This window comes from Schistocerca serialis, chromosome 2 (assembly GCF_023864345.2).
Source record: "Schistocerca serialis cubense isolate TAMUIC-IGC-003099 chromosome 2, iqSchSeri2.2, whole genome shotgun sequence".
In the NCBI taxonomy this organism is placed as follows: domain Eukaryota; kingdom Metazoa; phylum Arthropoda; class Insecta; order Orthoptera; family Acrididae; genus Schistocerca; species Schistocerca serialis.
Genome location: NC_064639.1, coordinates 424,598,675 through 424,623,343, shown reverse-complemented (window position 1 = coordinate 424,623,343; position 24,669 = coordinate 424,598,675). Strand labels below are relative to the sequence as shown.

The window sequence follows — 24,669 nt, the reverse complement described above, 5'->3', positions numbered from 1 at the left end:
AACGATGTACGCACGTTTGGAGATCCCTTCCTTCCACCTCGCTGTTGCAAACTGGCGGTACACCACGGCACGCATAAATTTGAATACAGCGAACAGTCACGTCAATCACTGGACGGACAGTTCATAATTCCGTGAAAAAAAAAAGACCAGCGCACAAGAGAGATCTGAACACGGATCTCCCGCTTCACATTCCAACATCGGACCGCATAACAATGGCGCGGTGGCTATTGAAATTTGCTCGACGTTGCACATCTTGAGCTTGGACCGTCCACTGTTTCGATTTTACTTCTATTTTGACAGTTAAGTACACCTCCTAGTTTTTGTGCTTGACCTCTGTTCAGTTTTTGACGGGCTATCCACTGGGCCATCTTACTACTAAATCTGACTGGTTCGATGGGGAGTTTCCCTTTTAAGAAATTATTCAGCCATTCGCTTTAATTGACTAAGCAAAACCGCACCAAACTTAAATGATGGTTGTAAGAAAATCAAACGCCTACAGCCATCCTTATGATCTTATTTATTGTGTAGCTACCAGTTTCGGTGCTTTGGTGCGCCATCTTCAGTTCTTAGTTGATGCTGAAGGAGTTATCACGATCCGTATATACGCCGCATCAGTGGCCAACATAATTGATTTACGCGACTATTTGTAACTGTGATGTTAGCACAACTTGATGGTTGGAGTGCTGACATCACAGATACGGATAGTCTGCGTAAACCAGTCATGTTGGCCACTGATGCAGCGTATATATGGATCGTGATAACTCCTTCAGTATAAACTAAGGTCTGAAGACGGCGCACTGAAGCGCCGAAACTGGCAGCTACACAATAAATAAGATCATAAGGATGGCCGTAGACGTTTCATTTTCTTGCAACAGTGAATGGCCATGGTCCCAAAGACCTCTGGTCAAAGGGATGGACATATAAAAACTAAAATTATGGTGGTCTGTTGGGGATAAGAATCCCCTCTTTCCCAAGTAAAAACATACTGGCTGTAGCACCAAGCTCAGAGGCTCGATCAAGCTTGTTTTTAGTTGATAAACAGTATTACCTAATTTCAGTTACACAAAAATTAAAAAGGAAAATATTGAAAAAGATGATTAATAAAGAATGAGCTAATCGTTAGGTCAATTCATGCGGTCTCTTAGCATCATACACGTCGGCTAATATATCCAATTATAGTGTACTCTCTTGGCTGAAAAAACTATTCCTTTTATGGATAATATAGTGCAGAGATACGTAAAATTTATAAATTTTTCCGTTTGTTAGGCCTCCCCGCATTGCAATTGTGACTGCCGAAGGGAGAGGAGCGGTGAGGGGAAATCGGCTTGCCGCAGTCTTTGAACCATTACCCTTAACAATGTGCACACTAATATTTTGCGTCCAGGGGCAGCTTAAGGTTGGCAGCGCTCGGAGGTAAATGAAATGAGTATCTTCCAACTAGAGCCAATTTTCTCCGCGTCTGGGAATACCAGTAAAATCGTCTATTATCGTGGACAAACAGTGCCTTACCTGCAATGATCGCAATATACATATAAAATACGTAGATCATCCAGAGCATTACGACCACAGACATACTGTATATATAAATATATGCAACTCCCGGGCAAATGCTATTCACTCTCCACGACCGACCCTCTCCATTGGCTGCCGGCCAACAAGAGACAACGAAGCGCTCCAACACCACCTATATCAAATCTTGTAAACCAGACCAAGTTAGTCAAATTCTGGACATATTACAGACTGTTCGTTAAAATGACAATCACCAGCAATTAAATACAATAAAACATACCAAAATGAACGTGTTCTCACGCTGATTACACTCCCGCCTCCCAAATTCCAGTCGTTCTAATATGCATATTGCTGTCGTTATCAATAAAAACATTGAATGATGCCGTCTTGCATTACTTTAAGAGAAATGAAACAAAGAAATTATATATGTGAATGTGCAATTCAAAAAGGTCAACAAACTATCCGTTCTTGCGATAGTCTGTTCATGGGTCGCTTACACCAGATACACTAATCAGCCAGAACATTACGATCGCCGACCTACTATCAATATAAACCCTTTCCAGGCGATAGAAGCGTCACCTGCCGAGGAATGGCTACTAGTCAGACACATTTACGGTGAATGCAATATCAGTGAGAATATTGTCCGTGTGTAGAATGGAGAAGGCGCGCAATCTATCTGAGTTTGATCGGGGCAGACTGTGATGCCCAGACACTCGGCAGGAGCATTTCGGAAACTGCACGATTTGTCGGGTGCTCAAGGGATTCTGTGATGAATGACTTCAACATGTGGCGAAACCAATATGAAACCAAGTCCAGACGTCATGGGGGTCGGGTGGCGACCCCTCATTACCGAATGTCTAACGTCGTAGGCTGGGTAGACTGGTAAAATAGGACAGGCGGCGAACTATGGCTGAAATAACATCAGACTCTAATGCTGGGCAAGGTGAAAGTGTGTGTGAACATGCACTGCACCGAACACTCCTAACGATGGGCCTCCGTAGCCGACGACCCATGCATGTGTCAATGTTAACATCGCATCAGCAGCTACGACTGAAATGGGCACGTCACCATCGACGTTGGACGTTGGCGCGGTGGGGCAGAGCATTGCATGGTATGATGAATCCCGATATCTTCATCATGCCGATGGGAGAGCGCAAATCCATCGTCTTCCATGGGAACAGCACCTTGACATCTGTTCTGCGGGACGGAGATAAGTTGGCGCGGCTCCATTATTTTCTGGGTAACTTCACGTGGGCATCCATCTATCCAGTGGAGCTCGTGCACTGTACCGTGAATGACGAGGAGTATCGTCCACTGGTTGCAGACAACGTATACCCCTTCATGACGAGCATGTTTACGATGGCAGTGACGTTTTAAACAAGACAATGCGTCACGTCACAAGGCGAGGAGTGTGATGGAGTGGTTCGAGGAACACAGTGGAAAGTTCCAATTGATGTTCCGGCCCTCCATCTGGCCATATATGAAACCGATCAAACACATCTGGAATGCGATTGAACGTGGCGTCAGTTCTCATCGCCCTCCTCTCCTGAATTTACGAGAATTAGGTGACCTGAGTGTGCAGATGTGGTGTCAACTCCTTCCAGCGACCTACCAAGGCATCGTTGCTTCCATGCCACGACGCTTTGCCGCTGTTCTCCGTGCCAATGGTGGACATACCGGTTGTTAGGTAGGTGGTCATAATGTTATGGCTGACCAGTGTATATTCAGTCTGAATTTACTGTTGCTCAAAAGAGTTTACTATAATTGAAATTTTGTTTCAGTCACTTCGCTGGAAAATGCATTGGAGCTGAAACAACGCTCATGCAATGCAACAACTGTTTAAGATGTATATCACAGAACAAGAAGTTTCAATGAACCTCACACGTTCAATCGTGCATTAATAGCAGCACTTGTTATGAGTGCAACTATCGCAGGAAGGTTTAATATTTGAACAATGAATTAACGTTAGCCAACTAGTCATTACTGTGTAGTTTCGTTATTTCAAGTAAAAGTAAAGTGCTCTAAAAGCTTCTCAGTCATCTTCAATGACCTCATGATAATGATTAACAATGAAATCCAGAAAAAAGTGAATAAAATGAAGAATCGGGACACGTAAGCACCGAACACGCATAAGAAAGTTCACGAGTGTGTGTTTTGCCATTAAAGCTGACTAAGTGAATGGTGTAGCCAGGAAGTTCCAATCGGGCCTTGTCGGTAGCGACAGTGTTAACGCAGCGATACCACCTTTGCAGTTGGGGAAAAGTTGCAACTGTTGTCTCTCGTCTGAGATGTTGGCATCCCATGCCACATGAGTCGTTAGAGCAGACAGTTTTATCTTCAGCAGACCAGTTGGAACGTTTGTTGGTTACACAGATGGGTTTTGCTCCACGGTAAACCGAGGACGCGTTCTGTCGCACGTAAGTTTTGGGCTACAGAGAGGATGCATCAGTTCTAGTGAGAGAGATTGTCAGGGAAAGGGAGGACAACGTTTTGGTCGGTTTGTTGGCTGGCAATTGTCGTGGTCCTGTGACCCATGCTGGTTTGGGGTCTTGGCTGATGCTGTGGTTGTGAGTTCGATGATTAGTGGACTCTCGAAGGTGGCTGAGGACAGGACGTAAGCCTACCGGAATCGACTGCATGTGCGTTAGTAAATTTCGATGAAACAAATATGGAACAACAGAATGATCAGAGGTGTTAAAACTCAGCTGCTATCGTTCCATTTTGCTATGGAATCTGCAATAGAAATTTGTTACCGTTCCAAAAATTTCATTTCCATGAATCGCGTGACTGTTTTCAAATATTCAGTTAAATACTGGTGAGAGACTTTCATTAAGAAGTCAGAAATGAAATCAATCTAATTTCGTTGTGATCAAAATTCTAAACCATTAATCTTTAAGTTTAGATAATTGTGTGTGTGTGTGTGTGTGTGTGTGTGTGTGTGTGTGTGTGTGTGTGTGTTAAGGAGGGAAACTAAAAACGGAAGGAAATATTAGAAAAGTGCTATTGAAGGAGGATGTTTTCCCCGAAAAGAGCTTCAGATGACCGATGTCATCTCACTAACACTTACAAACTCAAGGACGCGATCGGCTGAGCGCGAGTCAAATGCTAAAAGGGAAGATACCTCAGGCGACAGCTGTAAACGGGCGCGTAGCTGATTAATATAGGGGCACTGAAGTAAAAGACGTCTCACCATCCACGATTGAGAGCAATGGGGACAAAGATGTCGATAACTAAAAATATAGTGCCTCATCCGGAGTCTAGTTAAAATTACCTGCTCCCGACAACGAGGCCGGGAGGAAGAGGTCTAAGCACAGGGAAACGTTTTATGTCCGGCAATTTACTATCCAGAAGTGCAGACCGATGTGTGTGCCATAAGAAAGCAACACGACGACATAAAACGCTCTCTAGATCGACAAAGGGGACCATGTGAACAGTGGGACGAGGAAAAGAGACAGCAGCAGCCTTTGCCGCTATATCGGCTGACTCGTTTCCGCGTATACCAATATGGACTGAGATTCAGAGGAGTGCCACAGATGACCCGACCCCCCTCCCCCTCCCCCTCCCCCCCCCCCCCCCCCTCCACCAAGCAGAGCATGTGGAGGCAGTCCTGAATCCCGTGAACCATAGGGTGGACGGGATAAAGAGTTTGGAGGTTGAGAAGGGAGCTGAGCGAATTCGAGCATATAATACACTGTATCTGTTGATGGCGGTGGATGTATTGGACAGCCTGGAGAACAGCGTAAAGCTCCCCGTACCCCCAAGTGTCGAGGAAGTTTTAGGAAATTGGAAGGAACGTGAATGTAGCAGTTGACGGAAGCGGACTCCTGATGGTAGTAGAGAGGAAGGGTTGCCTGCCTCAGCGTAAAGGTTCTACACGGGGCTAGTGTAAAAAGCTCCAGACACTAAACGCATTCCACGATGGTGGACATAAGCTAGACGCCGAAGATTATATGGTCATGCAGAGGAGTAAACTATGCTTCCACAGTCCAAATTCCAGCGCACTAAGGCGCGATATAGGCGGAGGAGGACCACTCGGTCCGCTCCCCAGGAGGTACCGCCCAGAACACGGTGGCTGTTGAGGGATCGCAGACAGCGAGCCGAAAGATATGAAACGTGAGAACACCAGCACAGTTTTCTGTCAAACACACAGCATGTGATGAAAATTATCCGGACACCTGGCTGAGGCGCCCTCCATAGGTAATGCTGTAATTCAATTTGAAGTTGGCCCACCCTTAGCCTTGACATCTTCCACTCTCGCAGGCAAATGTTCATCCAGGTGCTGGAAGGTTTCTTGGGGGAGGGCAGCCCATTCTTCACAGAGTGCTGCACTGAGGAGAGGTATCGATGTCAGTCGGTGAGGCCTGGCACGAAGTCTGCATTCCAGAACATCCCAAATGTGTTCTATAAGATTCAGGTCAGGATTCTGTGCAGGCCAGTCCATTACAGGGATGTTATTGTCGTGTAATCACCCCACCACAGGCTGTGCATTATAAACAGGTGCTCGATCGTGTTGAAAGATGCAATCGTCATCCCTGAATTGCTCTTCAAGAGCGTCAATTATTAGTTTGGTGCTTACTTGCTAAACTCAGGAACGGCGCCACGCCTTCTACATCTACATCTACATCTACATTGATACTCCGCAAGCCACCCAACGGTGTGTGGCGGAGGGCACTTTACGTGCCACTGTCATTACCTCCCTTTCCTGTTCCAGTCGCGTATGGTTCGCGGGAAGAACGACTGTCTGAAAGCCTCCGTGCGCGCTCTAATCTCTCTAATTTTACATTCGTGATCTCCTCGGGAAGTATAAGTAGGGGGAAGCAATATATTCGATACCTCATCCAGAAACGCACCCTCTCGAAACCTGGCGAGCAAGCTACACCGCGATGCAGAGCGCCTCTCTTGCAGAGTCTGCCACTTGAGTTTATTAAACATCTCCGTAACGCTATCACGGTTACCAAATAACCCTGTGACGAAACGCGCCGCTCTTCTTTGGATCTTCTCTATCTCCTCCGTCAGACCGATCTGGTACGGATCCCACACTGATGAGCAATACTCAAGTATGGGTCGAACGAGTGTTTTGTAAGCCACCTCCTTTGTTGATGGACTACATTTTCTAAGCACTCTCCCAATGAATCTCAACCTGGTACCCGCCTTACCAACAATTAGTTTTATATGATCATTCCACTTCAAATCGTTCCGTACGCATACTCCCAGATATTTTACAGAAGTAACTGCTACCAGTGTTTGTTCCGCTATCATATAATCATACAATAAAGGATCCTTCTTTCTATGTATTCGCAATACATTACATTTGTCTATGTTAAGGGTCAGTTGCCACTCCCTGCACCAAGTGCCTATCCGCTGCAGATCTTCCTGTATTTCGCTACAATTTTCTAATGCAGCAACTTCTCTGTATACTACAGCATCATCCGCGAAAAGCCGCATGGAACTTCCGACACTATCTACTAAGTCATTTATATATATTGTGAAAAGCAATGGTCCCGTAACACTCCCCTGTGGCACGCCAGAGGTTACTTTAACGTCTGTAGACGTCTCTCCATTGATAACAACATGCTGTGTTCTGTTTGCTAAAAACTCTTCAATCCAGCCACACAGCTGGTCTGATATTCCGTAGGCTCTTACTTTGTTTACCAGGCGACAGTGCGGAACTGTATCGAACGCCTTCCGGAAGTCAAGAAAAATAGCATCTACCTGGGAGCCTGTATCTAATATTTTCTGGGTCTCATGAACAAATAAGGCGAGTTGGGTCTCACACGATCGCTGTTTCCGGAATCCATGTTGATTCCTACATAGTAGATTCTGGGTTTCCAGAAGTGACATGATACGCGAGCAAAAAACATGTTCTAAAATTCTACAAGAGATCGACGTAAGAGATATAGGTCTATAGTTTTGCGCATCTGCTCGACGACCCTTCTTGAAGACTGGGACTATCTGTGCTCTTTTCCAATCATTTGGAACCCTCCGTTCCTCTAGAGACTTGCGGTACACGGCTGTTAGAAGGGGGGCAAGTTCTTTCGCGTACTCTGTGTAGAATCGAATTGGTATCCCGTCAGGTCCAGTGGACTTTCCTCTATTGAGTGATTCCAGTTGCTTTTCTATTCCTTGGACACTTATTTCGATGTCAGCCATTTTTTCTTGCAGTCAGAGGCGGCAGAGAGTGCGATATCGGCCGCCGTCTACAGACATTATAAGGTAGGAGAGGCTTCTTTGTATATATATCTTTGGACATCGAAAAACACTGACAGCGAAATTGAAAAAAGTCATGCATACATAATAAGACTCAAGATACCTTCTCCCACCCAACAGAAACAAAATTAATTATAAAGGGCCATCAAAAAATATCCGTTCGAAGGACAAACTAACTCCTTGCCCACATGTTGGTGCTTATAAACCCACATCGGAGTCACGTTGGGTTGCATATACGCTGCAGAATCATTCTTAAATGGAAACTTCTTGCTACCCCTTATCGAAACAAACTTCTCGGTGAAGTTTGATCGAGTGTTGATATATTTATTTGGGTGTTCTCGAGTAGTGGTTCCCAATCTTTTTGAGATCATCAAACTTGACTGTAATAAGATATTATCTAATACCCACCTTCGCTCGCTTCCCCCCCCCCCCCCCCCACCACCATTAGCAACATTAGCACTAAATTACAGAATGAAAAATATTTATTCAAATACCTTTAATTTCAAAATGACGAAAGGTCATGTGTAGAAGTAAACCGCAAACTAATGAGAATAAGGTAATTGGTACTGCTTCTTTCTAACAGTCTCTTTTTACGTAATGTCTAACAAACCTGGCAATGCTTCGCAATTGCTTAACATGCACGACAATTGGATATACGTCCTAATCTCCTCCCCCTCCCGCTGTCCATCTCCTCTTCCTCCTCCTACCCTCTCTCACCATATCCCCTCTGCCCCCTCCCCAACCCTCTCTTTGATTTTGGGCCTTGTTTATTGCTATTGCCAAGAAAAAACTTGACTGGGAATTGAAGTTGCTTTAAATGAATGGGTAAATCTGTTGAGGTCATTGGATCACGGGATATGTGAGACCTCTCCTGCTGCTGGATCTGTGAGGATTGTAGCTTCAATGACGGTATTTCGCACACTTTTAAACTGCGAACAGGTAGTTTCACAAACTTTCGGGCGATTCAGATTCCGCAGTAGTAATGGTACGCCGATAAGCGATACGTATAACTGTCATGTTTTGTGCTAAAATCGACTGCGAAGAAGTAAACAAAACAGTACACAGATATGCGTACAATTTTTGTTTAAAATTATATAGAAGAGGAAAGAAAGAGTATATACGGGAGAAACAATTAGTCTAATGATTTAAATGCCCCGTTATCACAGTTAAAATCGACTGCTAGAAAGAAAAATGATACCGTAACTGCTAATAAGCATACTGTTCGGCATGAGGAATGTGGTGGTATTGTTTCTGTTGCTGTCCAACAGGTGATGCCAAATAAGTACACAAAAAAGCGCGCTTATTCAAATGCACTTTTGTGTCTAAGTTTCAAACCAATCGGTGAAGAACAATCGGAAATTTAAGATTTTGAAGAAACGGAAAATTTGATTCTTATTCATATACGAGGGTTGGAACATAAATAGTGGCACTATTTATTCGCAACCGATACAAAAGAGTTACATGTTTGACCCTGGAACTGTCCTTGAAAGTAGTCACCAGCGTTGTGTAGAAACCGTTGCCAGCGATGTGGAAGGCGTAGTATACCGTTAGCAGAGCCTGTTCTGTTGATCGTGCGAATGGAGCGGTCTATTGCCTGTCGAATCTCTGGAACAGTTCTGAAGTGAATGCCACGAAGTGGTTCCTTTCATCTTCAGAATTAAATCAAAGTCACAAGGACTTAAGTCCGGGGAGTATGGTGGATAGTACAGTACTTCCTAGTCCCATCAACCGAACAGAGCAGTCACAGCTTGCGCTGCATGCGCCCAAGCATTGTCGTGCAAAATGATGGGTGGGTTGCGCAGAAAGTGTCGCCGCTTCTTTCGCAAAGCTGGTCGGAGATGATGCTCCAAAAACGAACTGTAATACTGTGCATTGACGGTCTGCCGTGGAGGAACGTAATGCGTTAGGATAACACCATCAGTCGTACACGAGAATCACCATAACTTTAGACCGCTCCATTTGCACTATCAACAGAACAGGCTCTGCTAACGGTATACTACGCCTTCCACATCGCTGGCAACGGGCTCTACACAACACTGGTGACTACTTTGAAGGACAGTAAGAGGTGGAAACAGGTAACTCTTTTGTATCGGTTGTGAAAAAATGCTTGCCACTGTTTAAGTTCAACACTCGTAAATGAAGCGATTCTCAGTGCATCACCAGAGCTGTGTACTGCTCCTCAGAAAAGAAAGCTAAGTATCCATATTGTGGAAAGACACTTGATACAACGTATGCTTACTCTGCACCACTCCTCTCCACAGCGATACTTGCTTCACCCACATCATGGACCCCAACGAAGTTAAAATATGTGCACAATACCTACTGTTTGTAGGCCAATCGCAATTCCTGAAATGACATAAATTTGAGGACTTTACGCTACCAGTACTTTGTGTCTAACTCTACCACTAAATAACAACAACAACATAATAATAAACAATGTACGCCTCAGAGTAGTAGCCACTACATATTGTTATACTGTGCTGTCAATTCGTTCATCTGTTACAAAATCAATAAAGAAGTTTGTGGTCCACTGTGGGAACTACTTACAGGTAGGGGAGGGGATTTTCTTGAGATACTTAAGCATATGCGACGTACTTTTACTGTAATACATGCGTGGTGTAAATGTGTGTGCAGAGGGTGGATTACGTGAGGAAGATGTTCATACATTAGTTTCACAGGCTGTAACCACCGCATTGCGTCACGCGTTAATGGTAGTGTATATAAAAAAAATTAATTATTTATAACATATGTAGTCAGTATTAAAGCCTTATGAAATAGTGATAATAGTTATGATCTTATAAAATAATATGGCAATCCAGCCCTTCTATTTATACCCCTCAGAAAATTTCATTTCCCCCAGCCCTCCCCCAGTTGGGAACCACTGTTCTGGAGCACAGGTGTTTAGAATGTTTCAATCATAACTGCACGATAATTTGTATCTAGCGGTGCGTTAAAATATAAAATATTGTTGAAACAGTAATGAACTATCGGTATACAATATTAGAATTTTCGTTTACAGGTGTCCAGTGTTGTGTACATCCGTTACTAAGAAAGTGCGTTGTGAATACAATCTTGTCGCCGAAGTAAAGTTAAGTAGCGGGAGAACATTAGCAAGAAAGTAAAATAACGTAAGAAAAGAATTACCGAGACAGTTATAATGTCATGTCGAAATTTTTGACCGCTGTAATTAACCCTTCGTGACAAACTATTGATTCCCCAAATCATGTTTACATAAGTACTCGCCGGCCGAAGTGGCCGTGCGGTTCTGGGCGCTGCAGTCCGGAACCGCGAGACCGCTACGGTCGCAGGTTCGAATCCTGCCTCGGGCATGGATGTGATGTCCTTAGGTTAGTTAGGTTTAACTGGTTCTAAGTTCTAGGGGACTAATGACCTAAGCTGTTGAGTCCCATAGTGATCAGAGCCATTTGAACATAAGTACTGGGTAGGTTCTTTAAATAAGACCTCGGCATATTTCCTACGTTATGTTTGTTGAATCTGCTCTCCATCTCTAACGACCGTTAAGTCAATGGAATACTGGGGGCCAACTTTTAGCTTCCTTCTGCGACAGCCTCGTCGTAATCCTAGGTTATTGAAACCACTTGACACCGTATTTGGTTAGTAGGCCAGAGCTGAGCAAATATGAGCCGAGTAGTTCGTCAGTCCCTCATCCACATCAGCCTGTGTCTAGTCCACAATTAGTGCCTCATCTATTCTGGAGATGATCCGTAGCACTTTTAGGCAGAGCCTGTAACATGTTATGTTCCTTTTGTAAATTTACATCTATGCTCTGGAAAGCATTCTTAGTGTGGGCAGCGGACTGTTGTTCGTGTAACACCGTTTGTTCCCCCTTCCCTGTTGCAACCGCCAGTAGTACGCGGGAAGAATGCCTGTTGGGAGGCCTCCGTGTGAACTCTGATCACACTAATTTTATCTTCACAGTCTTTCGACGACGCCATCGGGATCCTAATAGTAAATCGCACCATGATGCACATGGCCTCTTGTAGCATTTACCACTGGAGTTTGATGGGCATCTCCGTGCCACTTTCGAGCGTACTGAACGATCATGTGATGAAACGAGCTAGTTTATCAGTTCAACCCAGGTAAGGGCTTCAGAGTGAGGAGCAGTACTTAAATAGCGGAGAGATAGGAACACAGAAATCAGTCGCAATCCCACTGTTTTTTTAATTACTCTTACATATCCATATTTCAGTTATAAATAGCCATCTTTAGTGTATTTAACTGAGTTATCATCCAACAAACTTGCAGCATTACATGTCACAATAGGACTTTACTAGCACCTAGGTAAAAGAAAATAGCGATTGAGCGTGGGCTTTGTAAGCTGCTACTTCACTGGAAGACTGCGCTTCCTGAGGACTCTCAATGAATCTGTCTGGAATTTGAATTTCCTACGATTACTTTTATATATTCGATCCATTTTTAATCAAACCATAGGCATTCGCTTATACTTCTTCGATGTGATTGTCTCCTGTAATTATTCAGCAATTGTATACTCAAACAACAACGGGTCTTTGCGTCTCTTTAAGTAGTACACATTTCTTTATGCTGAGGGTCAGCTGTCAATTTCTGCACCAAGCATAGATACTATGGAGGTCTTCCGATTGCATCACTGCCCACAAACTTACAAACGCCTTTCAAAACCACCAGGAATTACACTCCTATTATAAATAAGTGTGCAGTCAACAGGTCACATTTTAAACGCAGAGTTGTTTCAATAGGCAATATAAAACTTTATAACATGGGCAGCCACAACCGTTGAAACTCATGATTAACTGAACTTGTATAAAACCTCAAACAGCTGTTAATTGATGATTTATTCACAAGGCGGTTTTGGCGCGTTAAAGCAGCATCCTTAGATGATACTGCACAGAAGCATCGTTGCAATCTACATGGTCAAAAAATAAACAGCCGATAAAAATAAACCTGAACGAAAAGTACCTACAGTAGTGGCAAATGAATTAGCACACGGAGACGCCTGCAATGTTCGTAATCACAGAATGCAACCCTATGAAGTGGGGAAGTAGCCAACAAGTAATACTTGGCAGAGCATTGGGCAGGTGACGAGGCACTATGACAAAAAGAACAGTAGTTAAATGTAATAAATATAGTTAAAATGTAATACAAGAAATATAAAATAAGATGCCATCACCAGTGCGTGCGTCTGAGAAACGTAACAAACTAAAGAGCACATTAACACGAATATAAAAACCCCCAGAAGGAAAAAAATTATGGAAGATTAAACATTGGGAAGCGAAAAGTTAATTGGGGCGTTTAATCTATGTGAAACTTGAATTCAGATGAAGTAAAACTATTAAAAGTCCTTATAACGTTATGCGCTATATTTAAGACATTCACAATAACAAGCTAGTCCGATTCTAGATTGAACATATCAGATAATGAGAGACCCCACTTATAATGGCAAACCTTGGAAACCAGAAGAACAAATAAATAAACCACCTAACCTAACTTAAATGTCCAAATATACAATACACGAAAATTACATACCCTGTAGTTGGTTGTTGCGACGGTAAAGCACTCGAGGCCGATCAGCTGTACACTATACTGGCGGGGAACGCCATACGACCGGAGGCGCTAGTGAACGGTAGAAGACGACACGTGATAGGCGCGAAGTCCAAAGGCCGGGAAGCGCCTTAACAGGGGAACATTGTAGATAGGAACTAAGGAACGTAATAAGTAATCAATTAACAGCTGCTTGCGAATTTATTCAAATTCAATTTTTCATCAATAGATAATGTTCGAATGCATGCACTGAGACTGGCGATCGTCACTCTGAACAGTTACAATGAGCATACGTCGTTGCTGTTAGACGTAGTTTGTACATACCAATAAGAAAATAAATATTTATATCTGAAAATCAGTTCCCTATCGCGAATTACTTGTTTAGGATCCGTTACCACGTGTGTGGGACATCAGGTAGGCCTAGACGACGTCACTACGTAGCGAAACACACGCAAGTTACACAAACGTACATAGCTGTTACAACACAATTTTGATTTAATCCTATATAGAGTGTTCAGAAATTTCCATTACGAACTTCTAAGACTTGTAGAGGGGAGTGAGTACATAATATTTTGAATAGGAACCCATGCGCTGAAACTTCATGCAACGATGCTACAGAGCGTCGAAGTTACAGGCACCGACACCTGTAAATGTATGTATACATAGGGTGATTCCGTGATGACGATACAAACGAGGTAAAGATCCCTGGTTCGGAAACGAACGAGTCGATGTATCTGACAGTGGAATGCATGTACCGGTACAGTTGTTGCTAAGAATTTACTGTAAACAACTGTCAATGGTGGTAGTGTGGACGAAAACGAGGCAAAAATGTCCAGTAAACGCGAAGTCTAAAGTGCATACCTGAGGAGCTATGAACACTTGCTTATCTTCGCTAGTGAGGAACACATCTTCTCTGGAAGCTGCCTATCATACAATCTTAGCAACAACAGTACCGGTACATGTATTCCACTGTTAGAGTATCAAAGCTATTTTCGCTTATAGCTTTCGACTCGTTAGTTTCCGGTACTGAGAACCCTTACCTCAACCTGAAACATTTATCCTTCTTAATCATACTAGAAAATCTGTAACATCATCACAGAATCACCCTTTATTTTATACAAACATTTACAGCTGCCAGCGCTTCTAACTTTGACGCTCTGTAGCGCCGTTGAATTATGTTTCCGGATATGAGTTCCTGTTCAAAATTTTATGCACTCATTCCCCTCTACGAGGGGCGTTTGAAATGTCGGTGCAAAAATAAAAACTACTTACCTGATTTGGGTAAACCTTTTTTATTTTTCGACATGGCCTCATTTTAGACTTATACACTTTGTCCAACACTGTTCTAATTTCTTGATCCCTTCCGAATAATAGGAATTGTCCAAGTCTGCAAAATAGATATTAGTTGCTGCAATCACCTCCTCGTTTGAATAAAATCTTTGTCCCGCCAGCCATTTCTTCAAATTGGGGAACAATCAGTAGTCCAAGGGAGCCAGGTCTGGAGAATAGGGAGGATGTGAAACGAGTTGGAATCCTATTTCCATTAATTTTGCGACCACAACTGCTGAGGTGTGTGCTGGTGCATTGTCGTGATGGAAAAGGACTTTTTCGGTCCAATCACCGGCGTTTTTCTTGCAGCTCGTTTTTCAAGCGATCCAGTAACGATGTATAATATGCACCTGTAATAGTTTTACCCTTTTCCAGATAGTCGGCGAGGATTATCCCTTGCGAATCCCAAAAGACAGTCGCCAAAACCTTTCCGGCCGAAGGAATGGTCTTCGCCTCTTTTAGTGCAGATTCTCCCAATAGTTTAGATTGTTCTTTGGTCTCAGGAGTATAGTAATGTATCCATGTTTCATCTACAGTGACGAAACGACGCTTAAAGTACCGCGGATTCTTCCTGAACAACTGTAAATCATTCTTGCAACACTTCACACGATTCCGTTTTTGGTCAAGCGTGAGCAATTGCGGAACCCATCTTGCGGATAGCTTTCTCGTGTCCAAATCTTTATGCAAAATATAATGTGCCTGTTCATTCGAGATGCCCACAGCACTAACAATCTCACGCACCTTAACTCTTCTGTCATCCATCACCATATCATGGATTTTATCAATGATTTCTGGAGTCGTAACCTCCACAGGGTGTCCAGAACGTTCAGCATCACTTGTGCCCATATGGCCACTCCGAAAATTTTGAAACCATTTATAAACTGTTCTAATTGAAGGTGCAGATTCACCATAATATTCATCAAGCTTTTCTTTAGTCTTCTGAGGCGCTTTACCTTTCATAAAGTAATGTTTAATCACCAAACGAAATTCTTTTTCGTCCATTTTCTGACAATCACTCGAATTCCTTGAATCACACGAATGCCAAACACAAAGAAGTAGACCAATATGGCTGAAACTTGGTGTGCGTTCTTTCCAAAGATGCTACAAACTAAAAGATGACCTCGATATGCGCCGGTGGTGCCATCTCTCGAACTTTGCACGGACTTTTCAAACGCCCTTCGTACAAGCCCTAGAAATTTGTAACGGGAATTTCCGAACATTCAGAATACCGATCTTGCTTGTCATTTTTATAACACATAGCTTGTATGATTTATTACTAATCAGAAAAATAACAATTTTAATAGGTGTCGTGCAGTCTACGTCGCGTAATGTCTCATTTTATCTGTTGCTGAGAGGAACATGTATTTTGTCATATAAAATAACCGAGGCTTTCCTATTGTTCCAGGCGATCATTGTAGGCGAAACCACCCATTCCTTCAGACTCCTCGATTTCCATGTCACCATCTATGGCCGTCCTATCACCCTCACCCCCACCCTTAAGTACCTTGGCGTCACCCTTGGCCGTCATCTCTCCTGGACCCCCATCTCTGGACAATCAAAGCCAAGGCACGCTCCCGACTTCGTCTCCTCAAGCTCCTTTCTGGCCGTACCTGGGGTCTGGACCCCTCCACCATCCTCTACACCTATCAATCCCTCATCCGCCCTATTCTCTGCTATGCCCACCATGCCTGGATCTCCACCCATCCTACCTTTTACAAATCCCTTCAAATCCTCGAACGCCAAGCTCTTCGCCTCGCCTAACGCATCCGTCTCCCCTCCCCCACGCGGATCCTGTACGACCTTATTCCGTTCCCCCACCTCCTCCTTTTCCTCGAATGGATATGGATCCTCTACACCTCCCATAAACTAGATCCTCCTCACTCGCTTGTCTGTCACATTCTCTCCCACACCCACCCGCTGCCACAACTGTATTTCCACATCCCACCTGCTCTCCATCTGTCGACTCTCCTTACCCTCTCCCAAGGTCCTTCCGCCAGCTCCCCCTCCCTGATGATGCCCGCCTACCCTCCATCTACCCCTCCTATCAATTTTGATCCTCCCCTCGCACTTCCTGTGTTTTTTCCTCAGGGCACCCTCTCTCCCTTCTCTCTCCCTTCCCTCCCTCCTCCCTTCCTCCCCCCTCCTCCCCTGGGCTTCTCCTACCCCCCATACCTTCATTCCTCCCCCCATCTCCCTTCCCCTTGGCATCTCTGCTCTCCCCTCTCCCTCCCCACCACCTTCTTCCCCTTTTGGCAGGTCCCCGTACTTGCACACGTTAAGTGGACATTCGCGCGCCGGAGATCATCGCCGTCGGTTTAGTGTGTGTGCCGTCATGTATGTGCCTCAGTGTTTTCGCCGCCCACGCTCCATCGTTCATGTGTTGTCTCCATCATCAGTGTCCGTGTTCAGTGCTAACCGATTCTTTTGTTGTCTTTGCGTGTGAACAGCTTCATGTTTTTTCGTTACTGTGTCTACTGTTTTTTGTCTCCCACAATGTTCTGTATATTCTGTGTCTCCATTGTTTTTCTTTTGTAAAACCTTTGGCTGAAGAGCAGCGTACTGTGCTGCCGCCAGCCCACCTTATGTAAGGTGTGAAATAACAATAAAGGAAAAAAAATCTATTGTTCTCTCCCTGCGTACCCTCTCCCTGTCTCCCTTCTCCCTCCCCCCCCCTCCGAGTCCTTTTGTATTCCCATACTCTGCCTTTCCCCACTCCCTATCGCGTCTGCCTAGCACCCTCCCCCCTCCCCTCTTATGGAACCTCGTCCTCCATCGGCTCCTTTCCCCCTCCCCCCCTTCGTTTCTCCTCTCCTCCCCCGCCCTTTTCTTTTCCCATCATCTGTCCAGGTTCCTCCCGTCTGCCATCGGCTGTGGTATGTCATATTTGTGCCAACTTTGTAATGCAGTGTTCACGTGATTGTTCATTGTTGTTCGTCTTTCCAAAGTGATAAGAACAGAAATCATGCTGTAGCTGTGTGTGAATTTTATATCTCTTGCGAACAGAAGCCAGAATGTTGCCGTGTTTTTTAATTATCTGTCTATTATTTTACCTGTCTACTTCATATGTATTTTATTAGCATCATCAACCCTTTGTTCTATGTTTTAAGTTCCACGATTATCCGCCATGTTACCATTTAAGTCTCCGATTTTATCGCCTGTATTTATTTTTTATTATCTTCATCTTTTTAAAACAAATTCTGCAGGCTGAAGAGCGGCATACTAATCTGCTGCCAGCCCGCCCCCTTCCGGTGGGGGGGAATCCAAACTCAATAAAGAAAAAAAAAAAAAAAAGACGTCTCGTTTGATAGTCACGGAGAGCCAAACAACACTTAGCAGAAATTCCGTCTAGGCTGCTGTTTGAGCATATGATCCCCGATTTAGCACCTTTTCTTTAGGACAGTTTGAGGTGGAAACTTTGTCTTTGTCTAGTCACGAGCCGCGCAGGATTAGCCGAGCGGTCTTAGGCGCTGGAGTCACGGACTGTGTGGCTGGTCCCGGCGGAGGTTCGATTCCTCTCTTGGGCATGGGTGTGCGTGTTTGTCCTTAGAATAATTTAGGTTAAGTAGTGTGTAAGCTTAGGGGCTGATAACCTTAGCACTTAAGTCCCATAGTATTTCACACACATTTGAACATTTTCAAGTCACGGGATTACAGGAGTCAAGTGACAATACTGAAGAGAGAAGATTTTGGGTACAGGTTTCTTGCCTTTTCTAGTGATTCACGAACCACACACAAACCAATTACAAATTTCCGAACACTGGACTCGCATTCGGGAGGACAACGGTTCAATCCCGCGTTCGGCCATCCTGATTTAGGTTTTCCGTGATTTCCCTAAATCACGCCAGGCAAATGCCGGGATCGTTCCTTTCAAAGGGCACGGCCGACTTCCTTCCCCGTCCTTCCCTAATCCGATGAGACCGATGACCTCGCTGTTTGGTCTCCTTCCCCCAAAAAACAACAACAACAACAAATTTCCGACACAACTTTTAAGCGCCGCACATTCTCTGTTGCACTACACGCGCCACAACCCTCCGAGTATGTCGCAACAAACGTTTTGGGACAGCACACCGACAGAGGAGGGAACGAAACAAACGGCAGGTGATGCTTGCGTTGGCGGGAGTCGAGCGCGGCCGGCGGGTGTGGGAGGCGCCGGCGCTGGCTGGCTGCGTCTATATTTAGCCGCGCCGCTGGCCGCTGGCCGCCAGCCACTGTGCCGCCGCCGCCGCCGCCGCCGCCGCCTCCCCGTCTTCCGCTATCGATCAACCTGACGGCCGCACGCCGGTTACCGGCGCGGGAGCGGCTCTGGGCGGGGGCGGGGCCGGGGCCGGGTCAGAGACCGCCCTCCTCCACATTTCCTCCTTCGATAGCTGTGCTAGCCGACAGCAAGATGCGCCACTCTCCACTACACTATTACCACGTCTCGAGTTAGTGGCTGGCCAAACGCGCACTACTCATTCGAGAGTGTGTAAACGCGGGGGCAACGCGTGCCACCATCGACGAATTTCCTGTTAAACTAAGTGGGGAAAGTGCGGAAGGAACAACGAAGTTATTAGAGAAAGGGCAGCCGCTCGGATTGGGGAAGGAAACCGGCCTTTTCTTTTTCAAAGAAAGCATTTCGTGTTTTTCCACAAGCAATTTACGCAAACCCTGGGAAACCTAAACGTGGACGGACATTTATAATGCTGTTCTTGAGTGTCCAGTGCCTTACCACTGCCCACCATGCTAGGTGAGCGTGTTCAGTAGGAACATGAAGTCGAGCATTCCGTACGAAAAGTTGTAGGGTACATAAATATTCCAAAAGTCAGTAGTGACGTCACTGTAAAGAAATAAAAAGTTTCAACAAGACAAACTCACGAATTAAGGTATCAATCGTCATCCGTCTAGGAGGTAATTACCTATGCCTGTGACCGAGGCGCTTCAGTCCGGAACCACGCGGCTGCTACGGTCGCAGGTTCGAATCCTGCCTCGGGCATGGATGTGTGTGATGTCCTTAGGTTAGATAGGTTTAAGTAGGTTCAAAATGGCTCTGAGCACTACGGGACTTAACTTCTGAGGTCATCAGTCCCCTAGAACTTAGAACTACTTAAACATAACTAACCTAAGGACATCATACACATCCATGCCCGAGGCAGGATTCGAACCTGCGACCGTAGCGGTCGCGCGGTTCCAAACTGTAGCGCCTAGAACCGCTCGGCCACTCCGGCCGGCGAGTTTTAAGTAGGTCTGAGTCTAGGGGACTGATAACCTCAGATGTTAAATCACATAGTGCTCAGAGCCATTTGAAGCATCTGTGACCAATGGTTCAGTCTTACAGTCCTTGTCTTACCCTCGTGTATATTAATGACGTTTCGTCGATGGCACCGCAAACAGCAAATCAAATGTAGCTTTGCAAATGGCTGTGAGCCGACAGCTACCCTACGGTGAGGCCGAGGCGCTGCCACATGAGGTTTAGGAAATTTCAAGTCAACTTATAATTTTACAATCTCAGAGCCTCACTCTGGAAGACTAGCTTTGCTTGTGCACGCATTCTAATTACTTGTATTGATTTGCATATGAAATTTAGATAACTAAGAATTTAAAGCAAAATGACATTCAAGTTGCTCTACGAAGGATGTTTAAGGGCTTCCTGGCGAAAGTTTTGCTGCATAGCCTAAGCAGCCCTGGCAGCGCGTAGGCGCGCCTTATCTGCAACACAATGATGCCGCCCGTCAACCCACTGCTTAATTGCTTTCAAAATTCACAATAGCTCTAACGTATTACCGTCAATAAATCTAAGAATTACCTTCAATAGTTCTGTCCTATACTAACCAGTTTCACGACAGTCACCCGGTACTTACACAATTTATCCTCAGTTCCCCCCCGATCCTCATGTTATATTAATCAGGTTTGTGTTCGCACAGATTGCCATTATTTTATGTTATTGAGAAATTTGAACTGGTTCCCATTATTCCGTAAGAAGAATTATTCAACAACGAGACTATTTGAATATCATTTTCCCTTAAACAGTTAATTATCTAACTTCTGATGTGCAAATAAAACTAAGTAATTAGAATATGTGTATCATTCCCCATTTTATCGGCCCCTGACCTACAAGCACGTTAACAGCATGCTGGGGGCGTTGTAAGAGATGCAGCTGCGAGCACCATACCAAGTACAATTAAAACGCTGAAAATTCTTAAATAAGTCTTTACTTGTAACATTAATGTTGTGTTCGCCCCGATAGCTGAGTGGTCAGCGTGACGGACTGCCGTCCTACAGGGCCCGGGTTCGATTCCCGAGTGGGTCGGGGATTTTCTCCGCTCCGGGACTGGCTGTTCTGCTGTCTTAATCATTATTTCATCCCAATCGGGCGCGCAGGTTGCGCAATATGGCGTCGAATGTAATAAGACCTGCACCAAGGCGGCCGGACCTGCCCTGCAAGAGGCCTCTGGGCAAATGACGCCAAACGCTCACTTCCTTTCATTACTGCTGTCAGACACAAGAACGTTGAAAATAAAAAAGTGATACTTTTCCTTACTTTAATTGTATAGATTCATACCGTAAAATATTCTCGAACGGCTCTTGAAGAAGCCAGATTGATGTTCACGAGTGCAAGACGATTTATAAGGGGCACTCAAATGAAAACGGGACAGATGGAAAAAGTGAGTAAACTGTTTATTATTTCAAAAGTGATCGCCGTAAGTATCAAGTGTACAGTACGATAATATAGTCAAGGATCCTTGTCGGTTATTGCAAAGAAGTTGCGTCACAGCTCGGCTCAAAAGGCCAGTGGGAGAAGGATCCGTTCAGATGATACTGCACTCGGCTGCCCGCAAGCCACTGATAACGTTTAGAGTGATGCAAACATCCTGTAAATGAATTTTTGGGCAGTTGAACGAAGTAGTAGAGACTGTGGAGTCGCGGTGCATAAAGAGGTAATGAGGTGCCTGGACGTGTTGCTGGTAGACGTCGGGTGAATGTTATTTACCTGTGTATGTTGTAGTGGCAATGATGGCCTAGTCTGTATGCTTGTTTGGGATCGGATTATCGGTTTTCGTTATTGGCAAAATTAACACAGCCCTCACTGTGCGCCAATAATGTAGCGCCTCCCTATGCAGAACAACCCATCGCCGAAATAGAAACTTTAGGGCTGGACCATTGTATGACGATCACAAGGCGTCACAAAACTGCTTGTGGATGTAGTAACTAAATGCTACTCTTTACTCAGTCCAAATATCCACGGTAGCAGGAAAATTTTTGCATACTGTTCGTTTCGGTGGTCGTTGCACACTGTGATTACTGCACACTTGTCTGATAGTGATACTACAACAAAGATCTGGCAAGACAATAAGAAATAACAAATAACATTTATTAAGAGTGTGTTACAAAATGTACTTAACTTTGGTACAATCTGATGCGCGGCACATGATGTCCTAAACTTCATGCAAAGACATGTAATTAATTTTGTTGTTTCTTGGTAGTTTAACTGAATGTACAAGAACCGTTCAGTAAGTAAAGCAACACAGTTTTATTTGAAAGCGGCTTGGTTTTATTCAGGATTCCGATACACCATATTATTACCCACTCTTTTGGCTACAAAACCCTATTTTTCAACAACATCTCCGCTCCAAACGATTGGCTTTCGTCACCTTACTGCGAGGGCTTGTATGCCTGCTGGTCCCAATCTACTGGTCGACGTCAGAGCCGACGTCTTGCTGCATTAATAACCCTCCCATCATCCACGTATTGCTGACTGTGGAGTGTATCCTTCACTGGGCCAAACAGATGGAAGTCGAAAGGTACGAGATCCGAGCTGAAGGGTGGATGAGGAAGAACAGTCCACTGAGGTTTTGTGAGCTCCTCTCGGGTGTGCAGGATTCTGTGAGGCCTTGCGTTGTTATGGAGAGGTTCGTGTGTATCCGTCAGTCACCTCCAATGCGAAAGTCCACATGTTCCAACATTGCAGGAGTCGAGGACTATAAACAGCGCTGCCACCTATCGGAACTTAATGAAAGTATAGGGGACCAAGTGGGAATATTCCACGCTGTCCCACAAGTAATTTCGTATATTTTCAACTGAAGTTGTCTGAGAAAAGAAACTTGTTGCATTACTTATTGCACACCCCTCGTAATTACGCAGAGACTCTGGTACTGGCCGTAGCTCTCGGTAAGCAGCAACTGCTACATCAGTAGGTAGTGAGCAGAGTATTGTATTACAAGGCACTAAGGGTAACTATCTAACTGCTGGTGTAGAACTCTTTGAGTGTCTGCAACATGTAGTGTTTTGAGCCTGTTGGCGGAAGGATTCCTATGTCCTCCAGTATGGCTGTCCACACTATCGGCGGACATAAACGACGTGGTGGAAGAAATGGCGCAGAAGCAGGAAGAGATCCGCGTTAGTTAGCGCCATCTGGAGGCTGCCGCACGGGACTGAGAGGCGCCAGACGGGTAGCTGCTCCTGTGTGGTGTTTACCTGGCCATAGTCTACAATCCTCTCAGTGCTGTGTGTGTGTGTGTGTGTGTGTGTGTGCGTGTGGGTTTGTTTCGTGGAGGGTGTTGTATTGTTCGCCGTGGATATCACGTGACCACAGGCATCGTGTGGGTAGGACTGCTCGTTTGACACACTACTCCCAGCTGGACGAGTCATAATTTGCAAATAGCGGTAATCAGATAGTGCTGTATTACCTCGGGACACCGCTAGAAGCAGATATTGAATGTTTTGTGTGCTATAATAGCGGCAGACCGCTCGAATGACGTCGCTGTGGTATAATCCAGTTTGGCAGGAAATTTGTTGTGCTGGTAACCCTTCCTACGGTGAAGTTGTGACGTAGAGACTTTTTGAGGACTTAAAAGGTTCACAGCTCGGCTACAACGGCTGTACCAGCCAGTCCACATCACAAATTAAGATAGTAAAATAAAATGGACTTGATAATTTCAGCCACAGATTCGACCTGCCTACAAATTTCCGAACCCATTGGTAGTAATACAGACCGGCCGGATTATTAACAAACAATTCATGAAATTAAATCAATCATTTTATGCCGTTAGACTAGTTTCCCCCAACCAATTAGTATCACCAAAGAACTGTCTACATGGAGGACTATCAAATGGGAGTGGCGGAGTAAGTTCCACATTATCCATTTGTTTAAATGTAGAAAATGCTCAAAATGGCGATTTTCCTATGCAGTTCTTGGTCGTTACATCTGATTGTTAGCTGAAGCCACGCAGTGGCGCAGGATTACCTGTTCTCCCTAATTCTGAGACTTGTCGCTCAAACAGCTCGTATGACAACACCGAACCTTCAGCAACCGGGCAGAGCCAGTATCTGTCTTAGCGTAGCTATCACTAGTCCGTAGACAGCGCCAGGAACTACTGGCTAAGATGTTGAGTCCCATGGTGCTCAGAGCCATTTTGAACTACTGGCATCCGTTTTGGATAGTCGACGTACATCTGCGTAGTAACGCGAACATTGAAGAATTACTGTACTGCTAACTGCGGCAATAGCTGTAAACAATGCCAAGTCCTCTACGCTACAACGACAGATAGAGGATAAATCTTTAAATAGCATGTGTAAAATAACAGATTAAAGTGCTACAGGTGGTCAATCAACGAATACTACGTGTTATAAAACAGCAGCTGAAATAGTGATAGCGTGACGATCTTTTGGGTTTGGTGGCGAATCTTTTACAGCGCTGATCCCTAGAAAGTACAGTAGAATAACAGGGGATGTAACATTTTATACTCTCAATATTTTTTCATTCATTGTAGGTAAACGAAAGTCTACATCAATTTCACTCCGAAGTGCGAAAAGCTACGGTGCTGCCCTCATCATCAAGTGCATACTTAGCTTGGTCTAGGCATACAAGCAGATCGGTACGGATCACCAACTGCCAGAAATGAATAACGATGATAACATAAGCACCAAAAACTTGCAGATGGTACTGCGTCTAATGCAAGCACCTTTTGCGTTGTGTGCTATAATTTAAGAATTTAGTTCCTGATCGAGATAGCTAATTTAGTTCCTGATCGAGACAGCTTTATATGAGAAAAGAACTGCACGTCACGTGCCTTCACCATACAGCGTCTTGATATCTAAAGAAGCAAAACC

General features: G+C 44.6%; 1 protein-coding gene across 1 annotated transcript in view; it reads right to left on the bottom strand.

Moving 5' to 3' along the window:
- LOC126456035 (uncharacterized) overlaps positions 1-24,669 on the bottom strand; it is a 329,352-nt gene that overhangs the window by 299,020 nt on the left and 5,663 nt on the right. Inside the window, exon 2 of the mRNA XM_050091791.1 lies at positions 18,677-18,847. Within this exon, the coding sequence (XP_049947748.1) occupies positions 18,677-18,847 (171 nt within the window). The remainder of the gene's footprint in view (positions 1-18,676; positions 18,848-24,669) is intronic.